Source organism: Mastacembelus armatus, chromosome 23 (genome assembly GCF_900324485.2).
Source record: "Mastacembelus armatus chromosome 23, fMasArm1.2, whole genome shotgun sequence".
NCBI lineage: Eukaryota > Metazoa > Chordata > Actinopteri > Synbranchiformes > Mastacembelidae > Mastacembelus > Mastacembelus armatus.
Window position 1 is genome coordinate 3835691 of NC_046655.1, and position 20764 is coordinate 3856454.

The following is a 20764-nucleotide window of genomic DNA, read 5'->3' on the forward strand; positions in this document are numbered from 1 at the left end:
TGTGCACATGAAGTGAAAAGTCACTGGACAGTGGGATGTTGAAGTTGAGTATGGGACAGCAGTAAAAAATCTCCTTTCTTCATTTGTTTTCACACAGCGAATGAGAAGGTGGAGGATATCAATGGCAGCCCCAGGAGCCAGTCGCAAATGGTAAGTGTTTAAGTCTAACTTTTATATTGAATTTCTCCTATCATTCAGCGCACTGCTGCATGATACTGAATTACCTTTCTGAGGACTGACTTCTATCTGCTCTGCTAAGATGTAATGAAGTGTAATATTTATATGTTTTTACTGACATTACAAGGCGTATAAGCAGGCAGCGTGATAGTACCGAGCTAACTTTAGGTGAGGTTCTCACACACCACTGACAACAAGATGCCTTCATCATTCCTGTCAACATTACAAACCTGGAATTGAAAATGCATTCATGCATCACCTGTTTAGGGCTGGGATGTAAAATCACTGGTGAAATTCCATTTTTCACCAGATTTAATTCTTCACTGTACAGTCTGTGACTTCTTACAAAGCAGCGTCTCCTTGAGGTGCTGTATTTCAGATGTCAATGAATTCGTGGCGGTACGTCTAAAGACACAGTTCTCCTCTCAACCATGAGATGATTTCTTTTAAATGAACCGTTTGTCAACAAATATTTGACAAAAAAAAAGCAAAGAATAGAGAAAACAAATAAATAGATTTGTCTTCTCAACCACATTAATCATCTCAGTAACCCCTCAGATTTATCTTGTGAGGGCGACCTCCAGGTGCTCCTCAACAGAAATTCACTAAATGGCTGCAAATGCTTTTACTTCTGATATTTTAAGTACAGGTTGTCAATAATATGACTGCACATTTTCAGAGTTTCAAGTAGGAGTGCGTAGGACTTTTATTTGAAATACATTTTGGCCCACATTTTGATGTTGTTGTGCTATTACTTAAGTAAAGAATGTAAATACTTCCTCCACCTCATGGGAACTAACCTTAATGAATACCTCTGAGTGATTTATGTGGGAGTGGTAACAGTGAGAGAAGGTGTACAGTGGTCAGCAGGCACAGAATAGGAGATCAAGCAAAAGGAACTACAGCAACATTGTGATTAGAGCCATTCACAAACCATAGCCTTCTTTACTGAGACAGTAATGAGTGGTGTACCCACAAAGCCACTTGATCAAATGCAGTAGAGCCTTGAAAAGTTCAAACCTTAACATATTTGATTTATGGTGCAGTTTTCAGTCATCTGTATTTGGGGTGGCTGTGTGGCTGAGCGATGCTGGCGGTGTCGTTTTTCCCTCAGTTAATGGGATGACTGGGTGTTTAACCGCTGATTGTCGTCACTGTGAGATAATTGCCCCTCACTTTAACTAGAGTTGACTAAGTGTTTATGCAGTGTTGGTTTGCCCTGGCATTTGCCCTCCTGCCATTAAAAGTGACTAAAGCCATTTTTTTTGTGTTGGCACACATTCTTAGTAAGATACTGTGGGCAAGCAGTGTGTCTGGTCCTGAGTGTGTAAGTCCTAGTGGTGTTGTCGTTATACTGTTTGTTGGAGCTGTGTGTTTTAATACATGTAGTGTGTCTTTACATTTATACTTTAATACTTTTTGTGCCTGTGTCAGTATTTTGATGTTTCCCCCTGGTTGGTTTAACAGGTGACTTCCAGACAGGGGAAGTCGGAAGATTTAATAAATTCTCAGGGGACATCTGAAGAAAATCACGGCATCTTTCCAAAAGAGTTCCATCACTGGAATGTACCAGATTATTTTACAACTGGATTCACACATTCATCACCATTTTCAGCTGTTTTATGTTTTGCCCTATATGGTGAGTTCAGCTGTAGTGGAAGCAGACCGTGCACAAAACAACATTAAAGAACCAGGAAGGAAGAAAATGATTAGGTCATGTGAGCCCTGTCAATGTGACTGTGTGAGTTCATGGTGTCCAAACCTGTGGCGCAAAGACAGACCCCTGTATGTTTGTTTTCTTTTCATCTCACATGAAGTGACTCTGGTCCTGGCTACAAACAGAGTCCAGACAAACACATCGGTCACTAAGGGTGAGCCGCTGCAGCTCTGCAAGCATGTGGCTCGATACGCCAATGACCTCTGTGTGTGTTTGCATGCATGTGCTCAGCAAGCTCTTTGTCTCAGTCACTTATTAAGCCCATTGATCCAGCACCTGCTCTGACCACAGAGGGGCTGCCCAGCTTGGGAAAATGCAGTTTGAGGAAGCATGGTTCCTTATACTGTAGCGTGGGGGGGCACCACGGGAAGGAAACATCTGACACTTACAAACACTGTTTGGAAAAACCGAGATTTGTAGTCTGTGTAAAAAGAACAATTTTCTGCGTAGCTGATTTGAAGCACACAAGTGCAGGGATTCTTTTCTAATCAATCTGAAGTTAAAAAGCAGTTAAAATAAACTTGTTTCCCATTAAACAATAAGTGAACTGTAGTGATTGCACATTTCAGTAACTCCCTGTTACATGAAAAGACAGATCTCTGTTGCCATGTGTCTGGTCATAATTATTTATAAAAATGAGAGCTAGTTGCAGTCCTAACTAATAATGCTCAAATATCAGTTCTCTCTTTGTTCCTCGTTCGAATTAATAAACACATAAAGCACCATAATCTGCAGCATGACTTGTTGACAGTCACCAGAAGGTTTTAATGTACTCCTGATGATGGAGAATGACAGCTGTTAAACCTGTTCAATCCCCGAATTACCAGCTCAGGACATCTGACTTTATGTTCACGCTGACTTTTCATGTTTGTAAAGATTCAAGCCGAACAAGAATCGAACCAGAACTAACAGGCAACGATGTATCTTTGTTTTTTTTTTCTTTAGCTTGACTAAATGAACTACCTAAGAGATCCAGGTGATGACACATGAACATATGGCTTTCCAAGTGCAGACGTATTTTGTTTGGCTTGTTTATCACAAGAACTTGAATGGTGATATCAATCTGAAACGCAAGTTATTTACTGACAACCTCTCCCCTGCCCCAAGCAAAAACTAGAGCTATTTTTTAACGTTTGGCTGCATATTGAAACAAGCTTTGGATGTTGGAAACCCGCCACTGGCCACCTAGCACCTGGAGGTTAAACGCCTTGACCAGAGACATCACAGTAGCAGCAGCTGTCTGTGGAAGGGCAGATGATTCTTATTTTCTTCCTCTGCACAGATTTTTCTCCCATGTGGGACTTGAGAAGATGATCCTGGAGTCACAAGTCTGTTTCTCTAACTGTAAGGCTCTGGTGGTCTGGTGCATGGATTGAGGCCAACTGAGCAGCTGGTGGCAGCTCAGGAGCAGAAATCAGCACAGCACCAGCATCTGCAAGTGTCTTGGCTAATCTACATACATAATACGCTCTTTTTCTCTAAACTTGTGTTCACACTGCAAGACATCCACATCTCAGTGGAAGGCCATTTATTTCTAGTGAAGCTAATCCAGCAGAAAAACGTGGCTGATCTGTAAACGGCTTTTTTTTTTTTTTTTTTTGTCTTCCTCAAATTATTTTGCTTTATGAAGAAAATGCTCCAGGGGCATGCACCACTGGAATGAAGGACGGCATTTCAAAAATATATATTCTACTTTTTCTTGTTGATGCCTCTATATTTTCTCCCTGGAAGTTCCTTCAATTAGCTCCAAAATACTTATTATGAATAATTCTAAAGCCAAAGGGTATCACCTCTGACTGCCCCAAGGACTCATGGGATAGAACCCAGAAGAACAGTCTTATTATGAATTACTAGAGCCTTTTCCTCAGTCTCCTTCCTCTACTTGTTATAATTTGCTCTTATCAAACACAGTATGTAAAAGAGGCTGACCTTTGATCTCATTATTGTTGCAGTATTTAATAAAAGTGCATTCACAGTATGTCTACATATAATTAAAGGTCATATTTTGTTAATGTTATACTGACAATTAAAATGGGACAGTTTTTTAAATGCACCACCTAACACTCAAACTGACAGAGTTATAGTTCCACTATACTAACAAAGTTGCCATACTAATGGCTCATCCTTTCTTAGAGCATCAAATTCCTGGTTTTAGTCCTGCTTAATATTACAGAAACTCATTTACAGTTTGTCTTGAGGTAAATAAGGGTGCAGGAACCTACAACGAAATGTAGACCTTTACCGACCTGTACTTTATGGTAGTTTTCTGCAGTAATGGAAGAATACATATTTCTCTTCTGAATTTCCTGTAAGTCATTGAAACAAGCCCACTGTAAGTATAAATGGCCTGGCTTTCACAGTGGTCAGAAATTATCAACATTCCCATTTTTCCCAGTAGAGCTTGGTGTTTTTGGCAATGGTTCGGGGGTGGATTTATTGGTGCAGGAACTAATGATTGTTGGGAATTTGTTTTTTTAACATTAGACGGGAAGCCCCACCCCCAACCACGTATTAGGCCCCGGAAGGAATCATCTGCAACCACTGAGTGAAGAAGATGAGAACAAGAAATGACAGGAGCGTAGTACATGGGACTTTCAACTCAGAGGAGATTTGAGTCTGGGTCTGTTTCTTCCACCGTGTTTAATACGTCTCTTTTCTCTGCTTTTCAGCTTCGTGATAGAACATGGCTGTGATTCATTGGATAGAGAGTGATGTGAGACAGAAATTTAGGTTCATCAAAGGAAAAAGAATTTCACATACCCAAAAATAGTCTTCTCAGCTTAGTTCCTTAATATCCTCGCCTATCACATGTCTCACTATGGGCCTCATCCTGTCTAGCTGACTTGAATGCTTGCAATAGATGGATTTGACCCTCTTAATGTACATGATGTAAAACTACAAATGCATTGTGTGGATTAAGGATCTGACACAGTATGAATCCTTCAAACGTCCCACTCAGCTCGCAGTACACTTTGCAACTCCTCTCCCATGTAAAACCTCATGCCCTCTGACAGTGCAGTTTCTCGTAATTGTACAGAATTCTAAAGGAATTAGATGAGCACCCAGGTTTTTGAATCAAGTGATGGATTTTTTTTTTTTTTTTTCGTTTCTCAGAAGAATTGTGCTCAAACAAGAAAACGGCTGGCGGGGGACGGCTGAAGAGCCCCCATTCAGCAGAAAATATTAAAGCCTTGCAAAACTAATCCTCCTCATTATAGACAGACATCATTAGCAAACCACAGAGCGCTTCACTGCAATACAGATGACTGTGCAGTTTCACTTTAGGGCTGTGTGTATGTGTGTGTGTTTAGCTTCTAGCGACCTCAGCAAAGGATGTCAGGAAAAAACAAACACTTGTCAAAATGTTACATAAAAGAAAAAGAAATGCAACGTTTGGTAGTAGAAGGCTGTGCAGGTTAGGCTGGGACAGAATATATCACTGCTTTAAAGTCAGCTCGTTCTTTTTGCTATTCATTTGTGTTATTGGGTTTTAAAGTATGTCATGGATCATACTTAAATCAGCTACTTGCAGCCCTGGCTTCCAATCCATTTTGATCTGACAATGTAATTTCTTTGCCTGTTAATTTACATTGAGGGCGCATTTGTGCAAAATAGTGATACAGTTTGTCAGATTTTAGTGCACCACATATTTCAAGTTAAACTAGCCTGCATTACACTGCACTGCTAAATGAGCAGAGGCTATAATCCATAATAGCCACCTCTGCTGGAGAAGTCATACTGTTCAGCATTTTGGCTTTAGAAGCAGGTTTGGACTTAGTGTGTTGCCTTTGAGGCTTAATTGAGTCTAGGGTTTCTTAGAGACTATAAAAGCCCACCAGTCTCATCGGAGCCCCATCTGTTGGCAGCTTGCACACCAGGCTGACAAGAGTACAGACAGCACAAACTGCTCAGTGGTATCATCTTCACCAACCGCTTCATCATCAGCAGAGCTCTCTATTAATCTCTGCTTCTAATTGATCATGTTCCTAATTTGGGTGCCCAGCCCTGGTTTTTGCAGGGCCAAACAGATTGACATCTGTGTGACACTATGCCTCAGGTCATTGATTTGATTAGACCGCCCTGACCGTCAGATGACTAATCTATTAAGAGAGTCATTTGGTCTGGAAATACATTGACAAATGGTTGATAGGAACTCCGGGCTTCTGAAACATCCCTGATGTCATTGTGCATAAACAGCGATTGGCAGAGAGTGGTCTAAAGAAGACAGAGGCAGATGGCCAGTTTAGACTGCTGAAAGTCTGGCTATACAGTGAATATAATTCAATCTCTCGTCTTGTTTACAGCCTGGATGCCTTGATGGTAGAGGGCTCTTATTTCAGATTACTTGTCAGGTGGAAAGTCTGGCAAGTAAAAGAGAGTAAGAAATGACCTCTCTGTCAAATACTGAGGCAGCAACAAAACAAAACAGCAAGCAGGCAAAGCAAGTGACTACGTGGTGAAATATAGTGATGCATTTAAAGACCCAGATATTTTTCTCTGGGGCTGGTGGAGACTCAAAACACAGCTAAAAGTAGAGCGAATAAACAAAAATTAGATTGGTGGACAGAAATGAACGTCAGTGTAGCTCTTTGCTGGGATAGCTGCTTAACAAGGGCACCACATAGACCTAAAACTCAATGATACTGTATGTCTGTATTTACATTTGTTTCCACTGCCACCAAGTGGCCACAAATGTGGTTCTTAGTGATTTAATCATTGGTCTCCACCAAAAGTCATGTTGTGATTATCAAACATTCACTGTCTCAGGTTGAAATGGTGAGACTGAATGTTGGGGAATCCATAAGCTGTGGAAAAACCAGCTACAGGGATTTATAGTCTAAACATATATACACTGCTCTAATTTCATCTGCCACCCTTTGAAGGGAATGGTCTGCTAGCCAGATTGTCCAGACATACTGAAATTTTAGTCTTTAATAATGTGCTTCACGACAAACAACTAAAGGGGGTTAGGGGTATGGGTTATGCCTATGTAGCAGCTTGAGCACAGCACCCAGGGGCTCATTACAACTCACTTGTAGCTCAGTTGGAAGGTATTAATCAGTCGTTATAACTGAACGACATGGGCAGATGTTGTGTTAAGGGAGCAAAGAGCCGGCTTGTTAAATGGGCACAGTGAAAGAGAGCTAACCTTTGATCTAGCTCAGTATGTTTGACTGTGTCACATCAGCGGCAGTTTGTCTCAACTATTCCTAATAAACTCTTACTGTCAGTGTTGCAATTCTGGGGCAATGAGGTATAAATCAATGTCTTTTCACTGATTCCCTCTTCCCATAGCGCAGAGCGTTTATCTTTGTTTTGACACAGATCAGAAATCAAAAACTTGCTTCCTGCCCATTTGTCTTGCTTTCTTATCTTTATCCTCTGTCATTCTGCTTTTATGATATTGTTCAAAATTTGCCCATCGCCCAAGGAGTCATTTCCAGCTTTTTCACTACTCATGCTGTTCGAGTAGCTTCCACCTCCTGTCTCGCTGCCCTTAGTAAACCTGACCCACATGGCACCCTTCTCAGCCACCCACTGTGTGATATGGGTTGTGTCATGGTTACTAGCAATCACTGGCATTCTTCACTGCTTGTAGTTTGCCCTTACAAAGGAAAAAAGTTTATGACTTTGGTTTAGATTTTAACACTTACTGCTACTTGTACTAACAGATGTTTCTTATGAGAAAGGTCATAACTCCAGTCTCTGGACATCAAGTGCACACAGTATACCTTCAGGCTTCATACTAAACCAAAGGGACAAAGAAGGGAGTCCAGCTCTCACTCACTACTTTGCGAAACAGAGCGTCTCGCTTTTAATATTTTAATACAGCTTTTCCCCTAGTCATAGTTTCTCTTTTTTTTTTAATCATAAATTATGATACATAAAAATATTAAATCTCTGATCTCTTCTGAGGGCTTACTGTGGTTTTTTGCAGATCAAAAGATATTTAAGAGAATCATTATTGGTGCAGCCAATACAATATGTGAACACCCCACTGCTACTTATGATACTTATGATAGTTAAGGGGAATACTTACCAAGGAATTGCAGCCCTTTTTTCATACTAAACCAAAATTTTTACTCTCCAAAAGGACTGAACTGAGGTTTTGTGCAGGTAAAGAGGAAGAAGTGGCACTGCATTGCTGGCATTACTGTTCAGAGGCATAAAACACACAAAGAGAGGGAATGCAAATGTATCCAAATAACTGCTGCACATGATTTATCGCCACAGACGGACCACTGCAGCAGAGGAAACTGCAATTGACATTTAGCATCTGGGAAAAGCTGGTGTTAAAATCTGCAGCACTGTTTCATCAGACACCCACAGAGGGTGGGAGTCTGCAGCCAGGTTTAAACAGTGAGCGAGAGAAACACTGAGACAGTGTCAGACAATGAAAATGTTCAGTGACTCCAATGGCCTATAGACTACTGCAGCAAATTGCGAAGATGTGTTATGAAGTGACTTTGCATTATAGTTCTCTGTTCAGCACCATAACACAAGACAAAGAATAATGTGTAAATCTGTTGTTTTTTTTTATAGTTTTACTGCATAAAGCCCTGCTTAATATTCCTGAGCTTTAATGGCTCATAGCACGGTCAGTCAGGTATACTAGAATTGAAGCGGCCAGTAATACTCTAATCATACTCATTCCTCCGTTGTTCTTTTTATGTAGTTGTTGCCATTAGGCCATTTAAGTAATAGAACATCATATATACTCCACTTTACAGGGATTATAAGACAGCATTCAGGGTAATAAAGACAAAAGAGGTTGAGAACTAAACATATTGTATAAGATATTCCCCACGTTGCATCTACTGATTGATCAGCAAAGTATGCAAAGAGAAGCCAGAGGCAGCAGCTTAAGCTCACTGACCCTTTCATGACTTAGAGCCTCAGATGCTGGACTGAAAGCTGAATTTGACACTTCTTAACTGTAATGCAGGTCTTATTTTTGATGTCCAGTTCCTCAGAACAGAGCTGTAACCGAGTGGCCATGAGAGACAAAAGACAGATGGATCACTCCCCACCAGCTGACGTCAGCTCCTTAATGCACTTTAACTGTAAAATACATCAAGAAATACTTAACTGTGTCCTCTGGCCCCTGAAAACATCCTCTAGCCATTTATCATCCTTGCTACTTACTTTAATAAGTTCTGGTCTGAAGATTATAATACCACCTCTACATGGACCTCCAGCTGTTTGCCTCATATTTATTTACTGAGATTAGGTAAAATGATATTAGACTTCTCCACGTACTGTGTTTCTGACGTTTTGCCCAGTTGACTTTCTACAAACAGAGACACTTCATTAGTTACAGTATAATATATAATCATATTACATTGCCATTCATCCACTTTATTCATTTTGTGGGACGGTTATATATTTTGTCTTAGTGGTGAGTGATACTGTAGGTTATGTGCCAACATCAATTTCAGTTGATATGGAAGCACCGTACTTGTTGCTGGGATCAGTGAAATTAAAACACAGTTTGAATAGAGCTAGGTAGCTTTATATTTAAGCTTATGTGGATTCCATCCTTAACTTATGGACTGATCTTACAATTGCACAGTTGTCCTCCACAATGACACTTGGTTGCAAGTGATACCAATACCATTATCGATTCTGCTCATTGGTTCGATTCTTTATCAATTACTTTATTGATCCCTGATCAGTGTTTATTAGTTTTACCATCGATTTTATGATGCAATTCTGCAAAAGACAGAAAACTGTTGTGTTTTCAGTCATTTGAAACTACTAACTAGGTTCCTGGTTTGAAACCCATCAGGGACCTTTCTGTGTGGAGTTTGCATGTTCTCCCTGTGCTTGTGTGGGTTTTCTCCAGGTACTCTGGTTTCCTCCCACAGTCCAAAAACATGTATGTCAGGTTGATTGGTGACTCTAAATTGCCCATAGGAGTGAGTGTGAGTGTGTGAGGTTGTTTGTCTCTATGTGGCCCTGTGATGGACTGGTGACCTGTCCAGGGTGGACCCCTGCCTTTCACCCAAAGAGAGCTGGGATAGGCTCCAGCAGATCCCTGTGACCCTGGTTAGGAATAAGCAGGTATAGAAAATGGATGGATGGATGGATGTTCTGTTGTATTTTCCCTTGTGCCAGGTGTTCCTCCTCTGTCTCAATTCCAGTTCCAGGACTTGATTCCCATCCCATTCCCATTTGTGATACTATAAAGCATCTGTTGTTTTATGTAGTACTGCAGGTATGTAATTACACTTCATTGAAATTTAAGAAGAAAGAAAACAACATTGAGGTAAAGGACAGCAAACACAATCTTACCATGTTCCATATTGCATCATTTTGCTTTTTTTTTTGGCTGCTTCATTAACAGAAATGGCTGAAAAAAGAAATGAATCTTTGCAACATCTTCTGCTGACTCTCATTCTCTTCTTGCTACTCACTGACAGCCTACACACATGTGGACACACACACTGTCTGTGCAGCAGATGCGAAAAGCCACATGGAAGCCTTCCAAGTTATTTGGTGCTGTAAACATTTGAAAATGAACCACCATGTATAATTGAGACATCCATGGATATACTGTAGGCTTGTGTTGCCATGCAGATCTTGTTGATTATCCATCATGTGTGTTTATATGCTGACCGAGCTAGTGCTATTGTTTTTTTAGGATACAGGCACAGGCAGTAAAATCCTTAAAAAATGTATTGTTTTATTTAAATGAATATGAGGTCTGATGAATAAAAAGAAGCTTGTTTTGTCTCAGAAACCTCAGCTACTTGAATTGAATCATTTTAGTTTAGTTTCCTTGCGTTCGAAGAATCTTTATGGCACGCCATTTCATAACACTCAGGCTGGTATGAATGCAAACATCGACTTTGTAAGCTAGAACAAGCCGGATAAATCTGAATGTATGAGGTTCAGTGTAAGGTTCAAACTCGCACTGTTTCCAAAAATGATCAATAACCTCTTTTTCAAAGATTTTAGGAAAGATAGATCCTCAGCTATCAGCTCTGTGAAAGATTTCAGTCAGGATAAGGGATTAAGGAGACTGCCACCATGATCAATACTGTATAAAACCATCCCCCGGCATTATGCCAGATGTGAAAAAGTCTCCTCAGTTTGGATTTTGACATTACAAGTGATGATCCATGGATTATAAATCAGGATTCTCTAAACCAGCCTCCCCTCTGCCCATCAGCTGCTCTAAAGCTCTGTCCCATCTGGCCCATTGTGATTCATCATCTGTCATCAGCTGTCTGCTTTGGACACGCTGAGAGTGATAGAGCACGGTGGAAAGGGAGTCACTGTACTGTTAGAGACAAAGCAGTGGAAGAAACGGGTTGATGGAGAATTGTTTGTTTGGAAGATGCCATATCCTTCAGGTCTTGGATATTCATAAGAAAAAAGATACTTCTGTTTTCAGAACCTTTAAGCTACAGAAAGCAGAAGGATTTGGCTTCATCTACATGTGAACATTTGGGTTTCAAAGCAGCTCAGCACAATGGGAATGATGATTAAAGCATATTCTGGATGGAAAACACTTCCCAGCCCTGCAAAAGTACAAAAAGTGTATATTCATCTTTTCAACATGTCACAATTGGGAAGAAAATCTTAATATCAGGCCAACCTTGATACTGAGGTCTCTGAGGCAAAACTAATGCTTGTTAGGATTGGCTGGGATCAATGTTGACCTGCTAGAAGAAAAGCTCAAAATGATTATAGTGCTTTGTGTGTGAAAGGATTATGGTTTGATTGATTCACCTGACTCATCACTAGATTTTGATTTCTGCCTTACTCTGCAAAAGCCAATCAGTTCTTCATTGTTGCGCTTGTCTTTGAGAAACACACCTGAAATCATGGGCTCTCATGGGACTGTCCCTGACTCATGTAGTGATTCGGGTTCCAACCGCGAGGAGAAGATTTGAGCTCTGCCTTCATGTTGGTATAAAACAACTTAATAAACACACACAGCATTTCAGAAACCATGGCTTGGTTGAAAAAAAAGCAGTTAATTGAAGTCAACTGAGTCACCCCAAGACACACTCACAAAATAGCTCTATTTGTGAAGCACGAGTCATCTGTGTTTTTGGAAGAAACCACCGTAGGGATTTAAGATGGGATGTATTTTCCAGTGGATATGTAGCATTTTGGAGTAAAACCCCTCAATTACTAAGCTGTGCTCATGTGCTGTAAAGCGCTAACACTTAGTTTTCCAGTCCTGTCTTAAAAGAGGTTGCTTTCTGTCCCATGGATGTGGTAATTGAGGTGTTGGCCCATTTGTATTTGACAGTTGCATCTATGGGATAACACTTTCCAATTCCAGTCATCGTACATCAGTCACTTGATACCTTTCAAAGAGGCCCAATGTGCTCCAGCACACTTCTCACAGACAACACAGGGACCTGAGGAAATGGAGCTGTAAGCATGCAGATGTAGGAGCAATGCTGAAGGACTTTAATAATACTACGCCTTTGCTGTAGAGATGTACAAAAAGTAAATTCAGTCAGAGACAGTTTTATCGCAGAGAATACAGTTTCATTTGATTTTTTTTTTCTTTTCAGCACAAAAGAACAGGATTCACACTTATCTTTTAATTAAAGAAAGAAAACTTTAAATGAGAAAGTGCAAAAATTAATCAAAGCCAGCACAGCCGTGCTGTGTTTGCTAAAAGAACCACAATGGGGCAGTCTGAAGCAGCTCAGTTTCAACATGTGTGTACTCATTTAGATAGAAACAAAAACATTTCGAAGAAAGTGGAATTTCTTGTTAAAAAATACTGGCAACTGTATCCCTTCACAAGATATGCTCCATAATAGAGAATTTGCATGTTTACTTACATGGTGTTTCAAAAGTCTCATGGACTTTCTCATTGGATGGAGCTGCTCATTCGTCATTCTCTCATCACTCTCAATCGGGAGAGACTCTCTTTAAATAAAGACAAGGGCTACAATCAAGATTAGCTACAATAAACACAAAGGTTCACAAAGCCTGAAATACATTGCACTAACAATTTAACTTGTAACAGTCTGTAATTCGGGTCTTGTACATTCAAGTGAACAGTCCCGTTCTCGCTCCCTCTAAGTGCTATTGCCCAGTCATGAGTGGTTTTAGAGGAGACTGTGGACGGAAGGTTGAACTAGCAGATGTCATTTTGTATTCAGCAAGTCATGCTACAGTACAAGTTTTTCTCCACTCTGCTTTCTGTGTCAGCTGGAACATGATATTATGATTTGTAGTGTGGCTCTATAAATGAAACATAGTTTAATTGAAACTGATTATCACAGAAACTTTAACAGCTTGCCGTCGTTATTCTTCCAGGCTTAGTGGCAAGTTCTCCCTCGACAGTGGGTGTTGCACATGTGCCCTCCTGTCACTCCTCAAAATGTGCTCCCTTTTTCCTACTCTTAAGTACTTCATGATTAGGGGCAGTGTGCCTCATCAAAATGCTCTTTTCCAAATTGTTTTTAATGGCTTATGTGGAGCTGTGTATTGCCAATCTGTGTCGGAAAAATAAATGATGTTGGTTTCTCAAGGAGCTGTTACAGGATGCCACAAAGCCAAACCGCCCCCAAACTAGCAGTTAAACATCGCCAGAACCCTGTGGAACATTAATGCCCCAGCCGTCATCAACGCCTTCAATCATTATTCTGCTTGTTTGCGTCATTTTAGAGTTAAGGTCGGCTAAATACAAACAGAGGTTTTGTCTAAAAGCTTCCAAAATTTCTGGTGGGTGTGTCATTTAGAGGCTTGAAGAAAGAGGGCACTGGTTTCGTTGGTGATGACAGTTCTGTAAAAATGACAGAACTCTGTATCCAATTCAAGAGATTTACTGTCTGTGGGCCTCCAACTATGTTTGATGTACAGTAAATATTAGAAACAGAGTGAACCTACTTGAGCTGTCCTTTGATTAAAAATAGTTATTATACAAATATTACAGTATATAATCTGTCTAAAGGCTGTTTATTTAGGAACTTTCAGAACCCCTTATACCCCCCATTATCCTCAGTCTAATTAAGACTGCAGCAGTGAGCATTCACAAACCCTGCTCAGCACGTCTCTCCACATTCAAATTTCTGTGCGTGGGATAATCAAAGAAGCTAGCAGCCGGGAACACGTGTCGGTCTGTGTGTGTGCACCATGTGGGAAGAGAATATGGATGTCCACATGTGAGGGGGTTTGTTGCCTGCTGTGAGAATGCGTGCGGTGTTGGAAAGTAAGAGGTGAGTTGTGTTAGGCAGATGGAGAAGCTCTGTGAGCAACTTCTTGTCCCGTGAGGCTCAACGTTGAGGCCCTTGTGTTTTTGAGGTGCCTTTGAGCAGAGGGTTTGATCCACATTAGGGCTGTTCAGAGGATGCAGCATCTGTAGACTGTGCAATTTAGTAAAAGGTATATCAACTCCAGGTGTTGCTGTGACTAAGTTAAATTACCTCATTAGGTCCATACAGTAGCTGTTGTGGGGTAGGTGGCAACAACCAGTCTTTCTGGGCTTCCAAGCAACAGCAATCTCAGTCTTTGTTTCTTCACAAGGTTCTCTACATCAGATCAAATACAGCAAACACTGACTGCAGCCCAGTGATTGATGTGCAGTTGTGCATTAGAAAAAGTTTAAGATCTCAGTCAAAAAGTTAATGTTGAACCACAAAATACCTAGCTCATGGGAAAACATACAATTAGCCAGGTTCTTTGACGTTCTTTGCCATTAAGGCAGGATTATTTTTCTCAGTTGAATAAAATACCACTGAAATACCCATTATTAATCTCTGAGGACAATGGTGTTCAGCACGGTGAGAGAAGATTCAGCAAATATCCTAACGGCCCGTGCACAGATACGACTCATTAGTATGGTTCTACAAAGTCTTCCTCTCTCTAATAAAGCAATACAGGCACACTGGGTGAGCATGCATTAAAAGAGAGAGCGCTTTATAGAGCTGAGGGGAAGTTACAGCTCATGAATCATCATTGCCCGCTGGACGTCTGGCTGAGTTGCCCGGCCTGCCCTTTGTGTGGCCTTGGCACACTGCACAGAAGCGGAGCGCTCCAACCTTTAACCTCATCATAAAAGACCTCCTGAGGGGCACTGGCGGCTGGCCACCATTCTAATGAAGCCACCCGTTAGCTGCTGTCAAGGAATGCAAAAATCCCCCTAATAACTCTAACCTCAGTGGGCCTTTGTGAAACTGACGCAATTTTACAGAGGTGACGGTTGTTGACTGTGTTGTGAAAGGCCTCAAGTGGGCCACTCTGACCTACAGACTCTGTTTATGTGCAAATATATGTGAATTTTGTTGTGTGCTTGCTCCTGTCTGGCTGAGTTAGTCAGTGTCTGTAGATGTACATTAATCACGTGTACTCCTTGTGGCGCTGCTGTTGTCTGTAAACTGTATGTGCATTGGATTAGACATATGTTTCTTCTACTGACTGGCAATCTGTGTACATATGTCTATGTGCCTCACATGAATCCATGTGTGTGACATGCCCTGGGTTGCGTAGGAGGCGACACACTGCGGTTAGTATGTCATGCAGCCGGGTCCCGGGGTCAAACCGGGGTTGGGTAATAACCACACAATGATGTTCTTTATGTGTAATAACGCTGACCGTCCCCATCCTCTGAGCCCTCTGCCCAAGACATTTAGGCTCATTGAATGTTAAGTATCACCACATTCCTGCCGTGTCTGTCCTCTCTGATGACTGTCTGCTGTCTTCTCAACAGATCGAAAATGTGGACGCCTGCCTCAGTTTTCTGGACGCCAGAGGAGTGAATGTACAAGGGCTTTCAGCAGAAGGTAAGAACACTAAACAATACGGAATTCAAGGGCTGATTAGACTCTTAATTGAATTGGTGGAACAGCAGAAGAGGGGTATCCTTGTAGTATCTCTAATTTGAAGACCTTGAAAATGTATGTACTTCCACACCATCCAGCTTACTGCAGGTTTCTATTTGTTGACAGCACTTTAAATACCTTAAAAAACTGGTTCCAAAATTTACTATTATATTTCACAGCAATGGAGTTTACCATATTGGTATCATGGGAGGGCAGCACAGTTCCTGCCATGGCAGTGTGGGCAGTCATTAGGGCACCAAAGTGGATAATGGGAGAATAAAAACTGCAGGGAGGAATTGTCTTCCAACTGTGAGGCTACACACTGCACGATTTATATGACAGTCATGACTACAGGGTTTTGTAGTAAAAGACTGCTTGTCAAAATTACTGATAAGCTAAAACTGAGTCATAAGGTCAGGTTTAAAATTAGACGTAAACTCTAAACTACATGTGTCCTTCAAAGTTTAGAAATGAATCCAAACTGCAGTCAATTTTTTCACAGCATCCAAAGAGCCACTATAAAGTCTTAAGGTCAGATCGCACCAGTGTTACGTCCCACTATGTCATTTGATGTGCAGCACTTGGCACCTGTACCACCCAGATGACATGAAGTTTATCAAACTGAAGGTGCTACTGTAGTTAGCTACAGGAGCTACAGTTTTCACTGCACAGCTATGAAAGGAAAACTCACATGGCGTATTGTATGTTGGCTTAAGAGAAAATGTCTGCAGCTGTTATTTAGGATCTATGCTTGCCCAGACCCCATGTTGTTTCTGCTCCCCTTTAATCATTAAAGAGGTGAGCATGCCCTTGACCTCACCAGTAGCAGAAATAGCCTGACACACTGACCAATAGCTCAAAATTGTGTGCCCCTCCCCCATTACAGTGCTAAAAACAGCAAAGTGACTCGTGAGACCAGAAATTTTAAAGTGGGTCTGTAAATATATAGGCTATTGGATTACTCTGTCCATCACTGTTGCTGCTGCATTTCATTACTATTTTCATTCGGTCCATCTTTCTCTCACTCGCTCTCTGCCTTTGTCAACTTCTCAAAACTTACTGTGGTGTGTGTTTGTGAATTGAATGACATGCCGTGTTTGCCCTCTCATCTCTAATTGAATCAGTGCAGGGCTTTCAAATTCAGTTGGCTGGCATATGCAGTCTTTATTATCTTTTTACAAGGCGTGGGAATAAAAAGAAAAGTGGTGTTTGATGTGCATACACCCCCTTATGTCTTTGGTGGGAGGCCATAAACCAAAGTTCTGGCAAAAGTCATTTTGCGTGTGTGTTACATTCTGTTTCTGCTAGGTTAGTTACAGGCTATAATGAAAATAAGTACAGAACCTTAAAGATGTGCAGAATATGATGGAGGAAAAACTGAGAAACTAAATTAAGAAAAACTGAACAGAAGAACAGGTTGGTGCGTCCTTATGCTAGTGTGTGGTCTTGTTGATTCAGCCCATCACAAGAGGCAAGGGCAGGGATAGTGGCCCTCAAGGACTTGAGTTTGAGACCCCTGCCCTAGAAGATGAATCTTTTTCATTTTAGTTATCCTCTAACTTCATATCTACTGCCACCAGCTGGTCAAAGATCTCATTTATTCAAAGGAATATTTCAGTATCTACTTGGCACAAAGTTCTGTAGAGACACTGATGGGTCCCAGATGACAAATCCTAGTGACTTTGGTGATTCCCTAGCATTGCTTTGAGTTCCACCATGAGGTTATGATTTTTTGGTTTTAAGCAAAGTGTCTTGAAAATTATTGGCTGAAATACCAGAGATTTGGCACACACTTGATGATCCCTTAACCCTTCATTATGAGTCCAATACACTGGTTTATGATCAAACACTTATAAAACCAACAGCATTGCCATCTGTCTCAGTTGTTTGTGTTTAGTGCTAAAAAGCAGATGTTTGCATACTAACTCACTAAAGTGATGAACATGTTAAACATCACCATGTTAGCACTGTGACTGTTGAGTGTTTAAAAACTTCCCTCCCACAGCCCCTTAGTCTCAGCACAAATATATATCAACATGAAAAAGTTTTACTACTTGAAATGTGATAATTATCCGTAAATAGTCTAGTCTACTATTTCTAGGCATAAAAATGTAGGTGTGAAGCTCTGAAACACACATTTCCTATAGTTAATGGATCACAGTGAGGGGTCCTTACAGCAGGTCATTAGCACTCTTTCCAGTGCAGCATCTATGGCACTGGGTCTTTAGGAGAACAGGCTCTTATTAGTTGTAGAGCTGGTGGGCAACCTACAGTGTGACCCTCTCACCACAATAAAGTCCCTCCTGCTTGATCTCGGTGGGTGCAGTTTTTTTCTGATCAGGTCTGATTTCATTAGTCTACTTAAACACACATCTGTGCTGGGCCAGCAAGGAGTGCACGCTTGACCAGAAGGTGATGGTGAGGCCTAGGGTCAGGGTAAGGCTTCAGCTTTATTTGCTATTCTTTCTGGCTGCAAAACATGGCTGATTGGGTAATGAGAATTTGGGTCGAAAAAAAAAAAATTTGGGAACTCATAAATTAAATACTGACTTTTTTGGCAATATAACAACAACATATTTATACACAGTGTTTATTAAACAAATTATGATTTGGTGGAATTTTAGTTCACCACTGAATTTTTCAATATTAAACATAAACACTACTCAACTCGGCTCGACTCGGATTTTATGGTCTTCCATTAGGAATTAGGAGTACCTGGTAGCAGATCCTTTTACAGTACCCCCTCAGCCGAGGTTCCAACCTAATGCTAAAATGTGACGTCAACAGGCTGCGGGCCACCGATTGGCCAGGGAGGGATATGATCAGAGGAGTCATGGGCACTACATCCAATCATGTCCAACACAAGAATCAAACCAGCCATTTATAAAAACTGGCAAAAGCAACTGTTTGTTTTCTATTTTTAGCGTCTTTAGTGAGGCAAATGGCCGACGCTACTCACAAAAAACCACCATGGTCCTACAAGGAGATGCAGACATTTGACAGCCCCACCCACGTTGATGTGGTGTTCAAATGTAATGGACGATGACCAAAACTGAGTTGAGTCAAGCAGAGTGGAGCGGAGTAGTGGTAAAACTGTGTATTCTGTGTATTCTGTGTTTCTAACACTAACGCACTAAATTTGAGTGGCAGTTATATTTGTAATTTGTAGAAGACAGACTTGTTGAGAGACCCCCCCAGGCCATTTCTGCCTGAGAAGTGTTCAAATTCACAAATCTTTTCATCTTCTGAATGAAGGGAAGTGCAACAGTGATTCAATAAACCTGCTGTATTTTGTAAGTGAGAAAAATGTTTTTCCGTGTGCAACGTTGGGAAAATCAAAATTAGCAAATTGAACCTGTTTAACATGCTGCAGCTATGAGAATCCAGGTTTCCATAGTAACAGAACATGTTTTCCAGGAGCAAACCAGAGGGAGCTCAGAGAAATGCTGGTAAGCTACCTGTCAGCTCTTAACATGAGATGTCTGAATCTGAACCTAGAGCTAAATTAAAATGTGAACCAGCACTGCCTGGCAGGTTGACTGGCAGGTTGGCTGCTTGTGGAACATGAGTACCCAACAATGTCAATTCTCATTCCCAACATCATATACATAGGACAAGAAACCGCCTGTGGTGTCAGGGTTTTCTCTCTCTCCACTCCTCATCAGCAGGCTCACATGTCCCAATCAAACACCTGCAAATTTTCCTGTTGTGTTGTCCTTGAGTGAAAACCTTTGACAAAGCCATTTAATATATTACCATAATAAAGTGTTTTTATTGTCTAATTTTACGTATTTATCTGTAAACTGCCAAAGCACCTGTTGGCTTTTAGTTAGTGTCATTGGCAATGGCTCTATATATTTAACTACAGTGTCTAATAGAATACAAAGCAATATACCAGTGTCCAGTTGTGTTGAGGGTTGGGTAGTTTAAGCAGCCCTGGTTTGAGAACCACTGATTTGAGACAAAGTACATCAAGACAACTTAACCCAAAATAACTGTCCAGACTTTATTGTTCTTTGGGTTCCCATAGAACAGATGGAGTCACAGTAAAATGTGTTTTTTAGTATAACTAAAGATGTAGATCAACATACAAAATAAAATAGAAAGATACTGTAGACAAGCCACACATAATAGCTAATAAAAGCTATAATCAAAACCAGTTTTATGCAATGATTAAAAAAAAAACATCCTCTCAGTCCAAACTCTTGTATAATGATGTATAATGTATATGTATAATGTATAATGATCTGTTTGCTGGCCCATTGTGCAACAGTGAGATGCCAGGGTCCCGTTAACACTTCTTCATCTTTATGCAATGTGAACGTTTTTTGTTTCGATGCTAGAACTCTTACGCAGATTTGTTAGTTATCAATCAAAAATAGTATAAGCACAATGCAAAACATTGAAGCAGAAATGATCATTTTAAAACTATATTTCCATAGAGGGTCAAGACAGGGCTTGAATATTAGGTGACAGCAGGACGTCACTTGCTAGAATGCTTTAATGGTAAACAATGCTGAACAACTTTTCAAAGAAATTTGTGCAAAGCATAAAGTGAAACCTGGGGCCCAGGGACGGTTGCAGAATTACCTGGTTGGTAATGTAACAGTGGTGTGAGCCTAGGCCTTGCTGAAGTTTCAAAAACTCAAATGAGCTGCGTTATATTCTATAGCTTACCCTGACCTCAAGGAGCAATTTTAATTTTGGGGCTGATGAAATCTTATCCTCCCTGTTGTCCTCATCATTGTAATTTCTATAACTTTCACCAGTTGCCCAAAGTTTTTGTCCACAGCGGCTGTTTGGTTGGCTGAATCTGCAACATTGTCTCTCGCTATAGCAGAAAAAACACTGCTGTTTAGACTCTCTGAGGCCCAGTGTAAATTACAGCCTCTGGGTGTTAGAAAATGGAAAACACTCCCAAGAGATTAATCTCCCCAACCTTCACACCCTCCAAACAGCATAGCCATGGATGGCTGAGGAGAATGTTTGAGCCTCACCAGATTGAAAAATAAAGCAAAAAGCCCTGCGTCAGCACTGCCATCTTTACTGTGGCTCCGTGTGCCAGCACTCA

The 20764-nt window shown here is 40.8% G+C and overlaps 1 protein-coding gene across 8 annotated transcripts in view; it reads left to right on the plus strand.

Moving 5' to 3' along the window:
• Nucleotides 1–20764, plus strand: part of nav3 (neuron navigator 3) — a 257362-nt gene that overhangs the window by 140310 nt on the left and 96288 nt on the right. For all 8 annotated transcript variants that reach the window (XM_026326360.1, XM_026326355.1, XM_026326356.1 and 5 more), the window contains exons 3-4: nucleotides 98–150; nucleotides 15582–15654. In XM_026326360.1, coding sequence (XP_026182145.1) covers nucleotides 98–150; nucleotides 15582–15654 — 126 coding nt within the window. The remainder of the gene's footprint in view (nucleotides 1–97; nucleotides 151–15581; nucleotides 15655–20764) is intronic.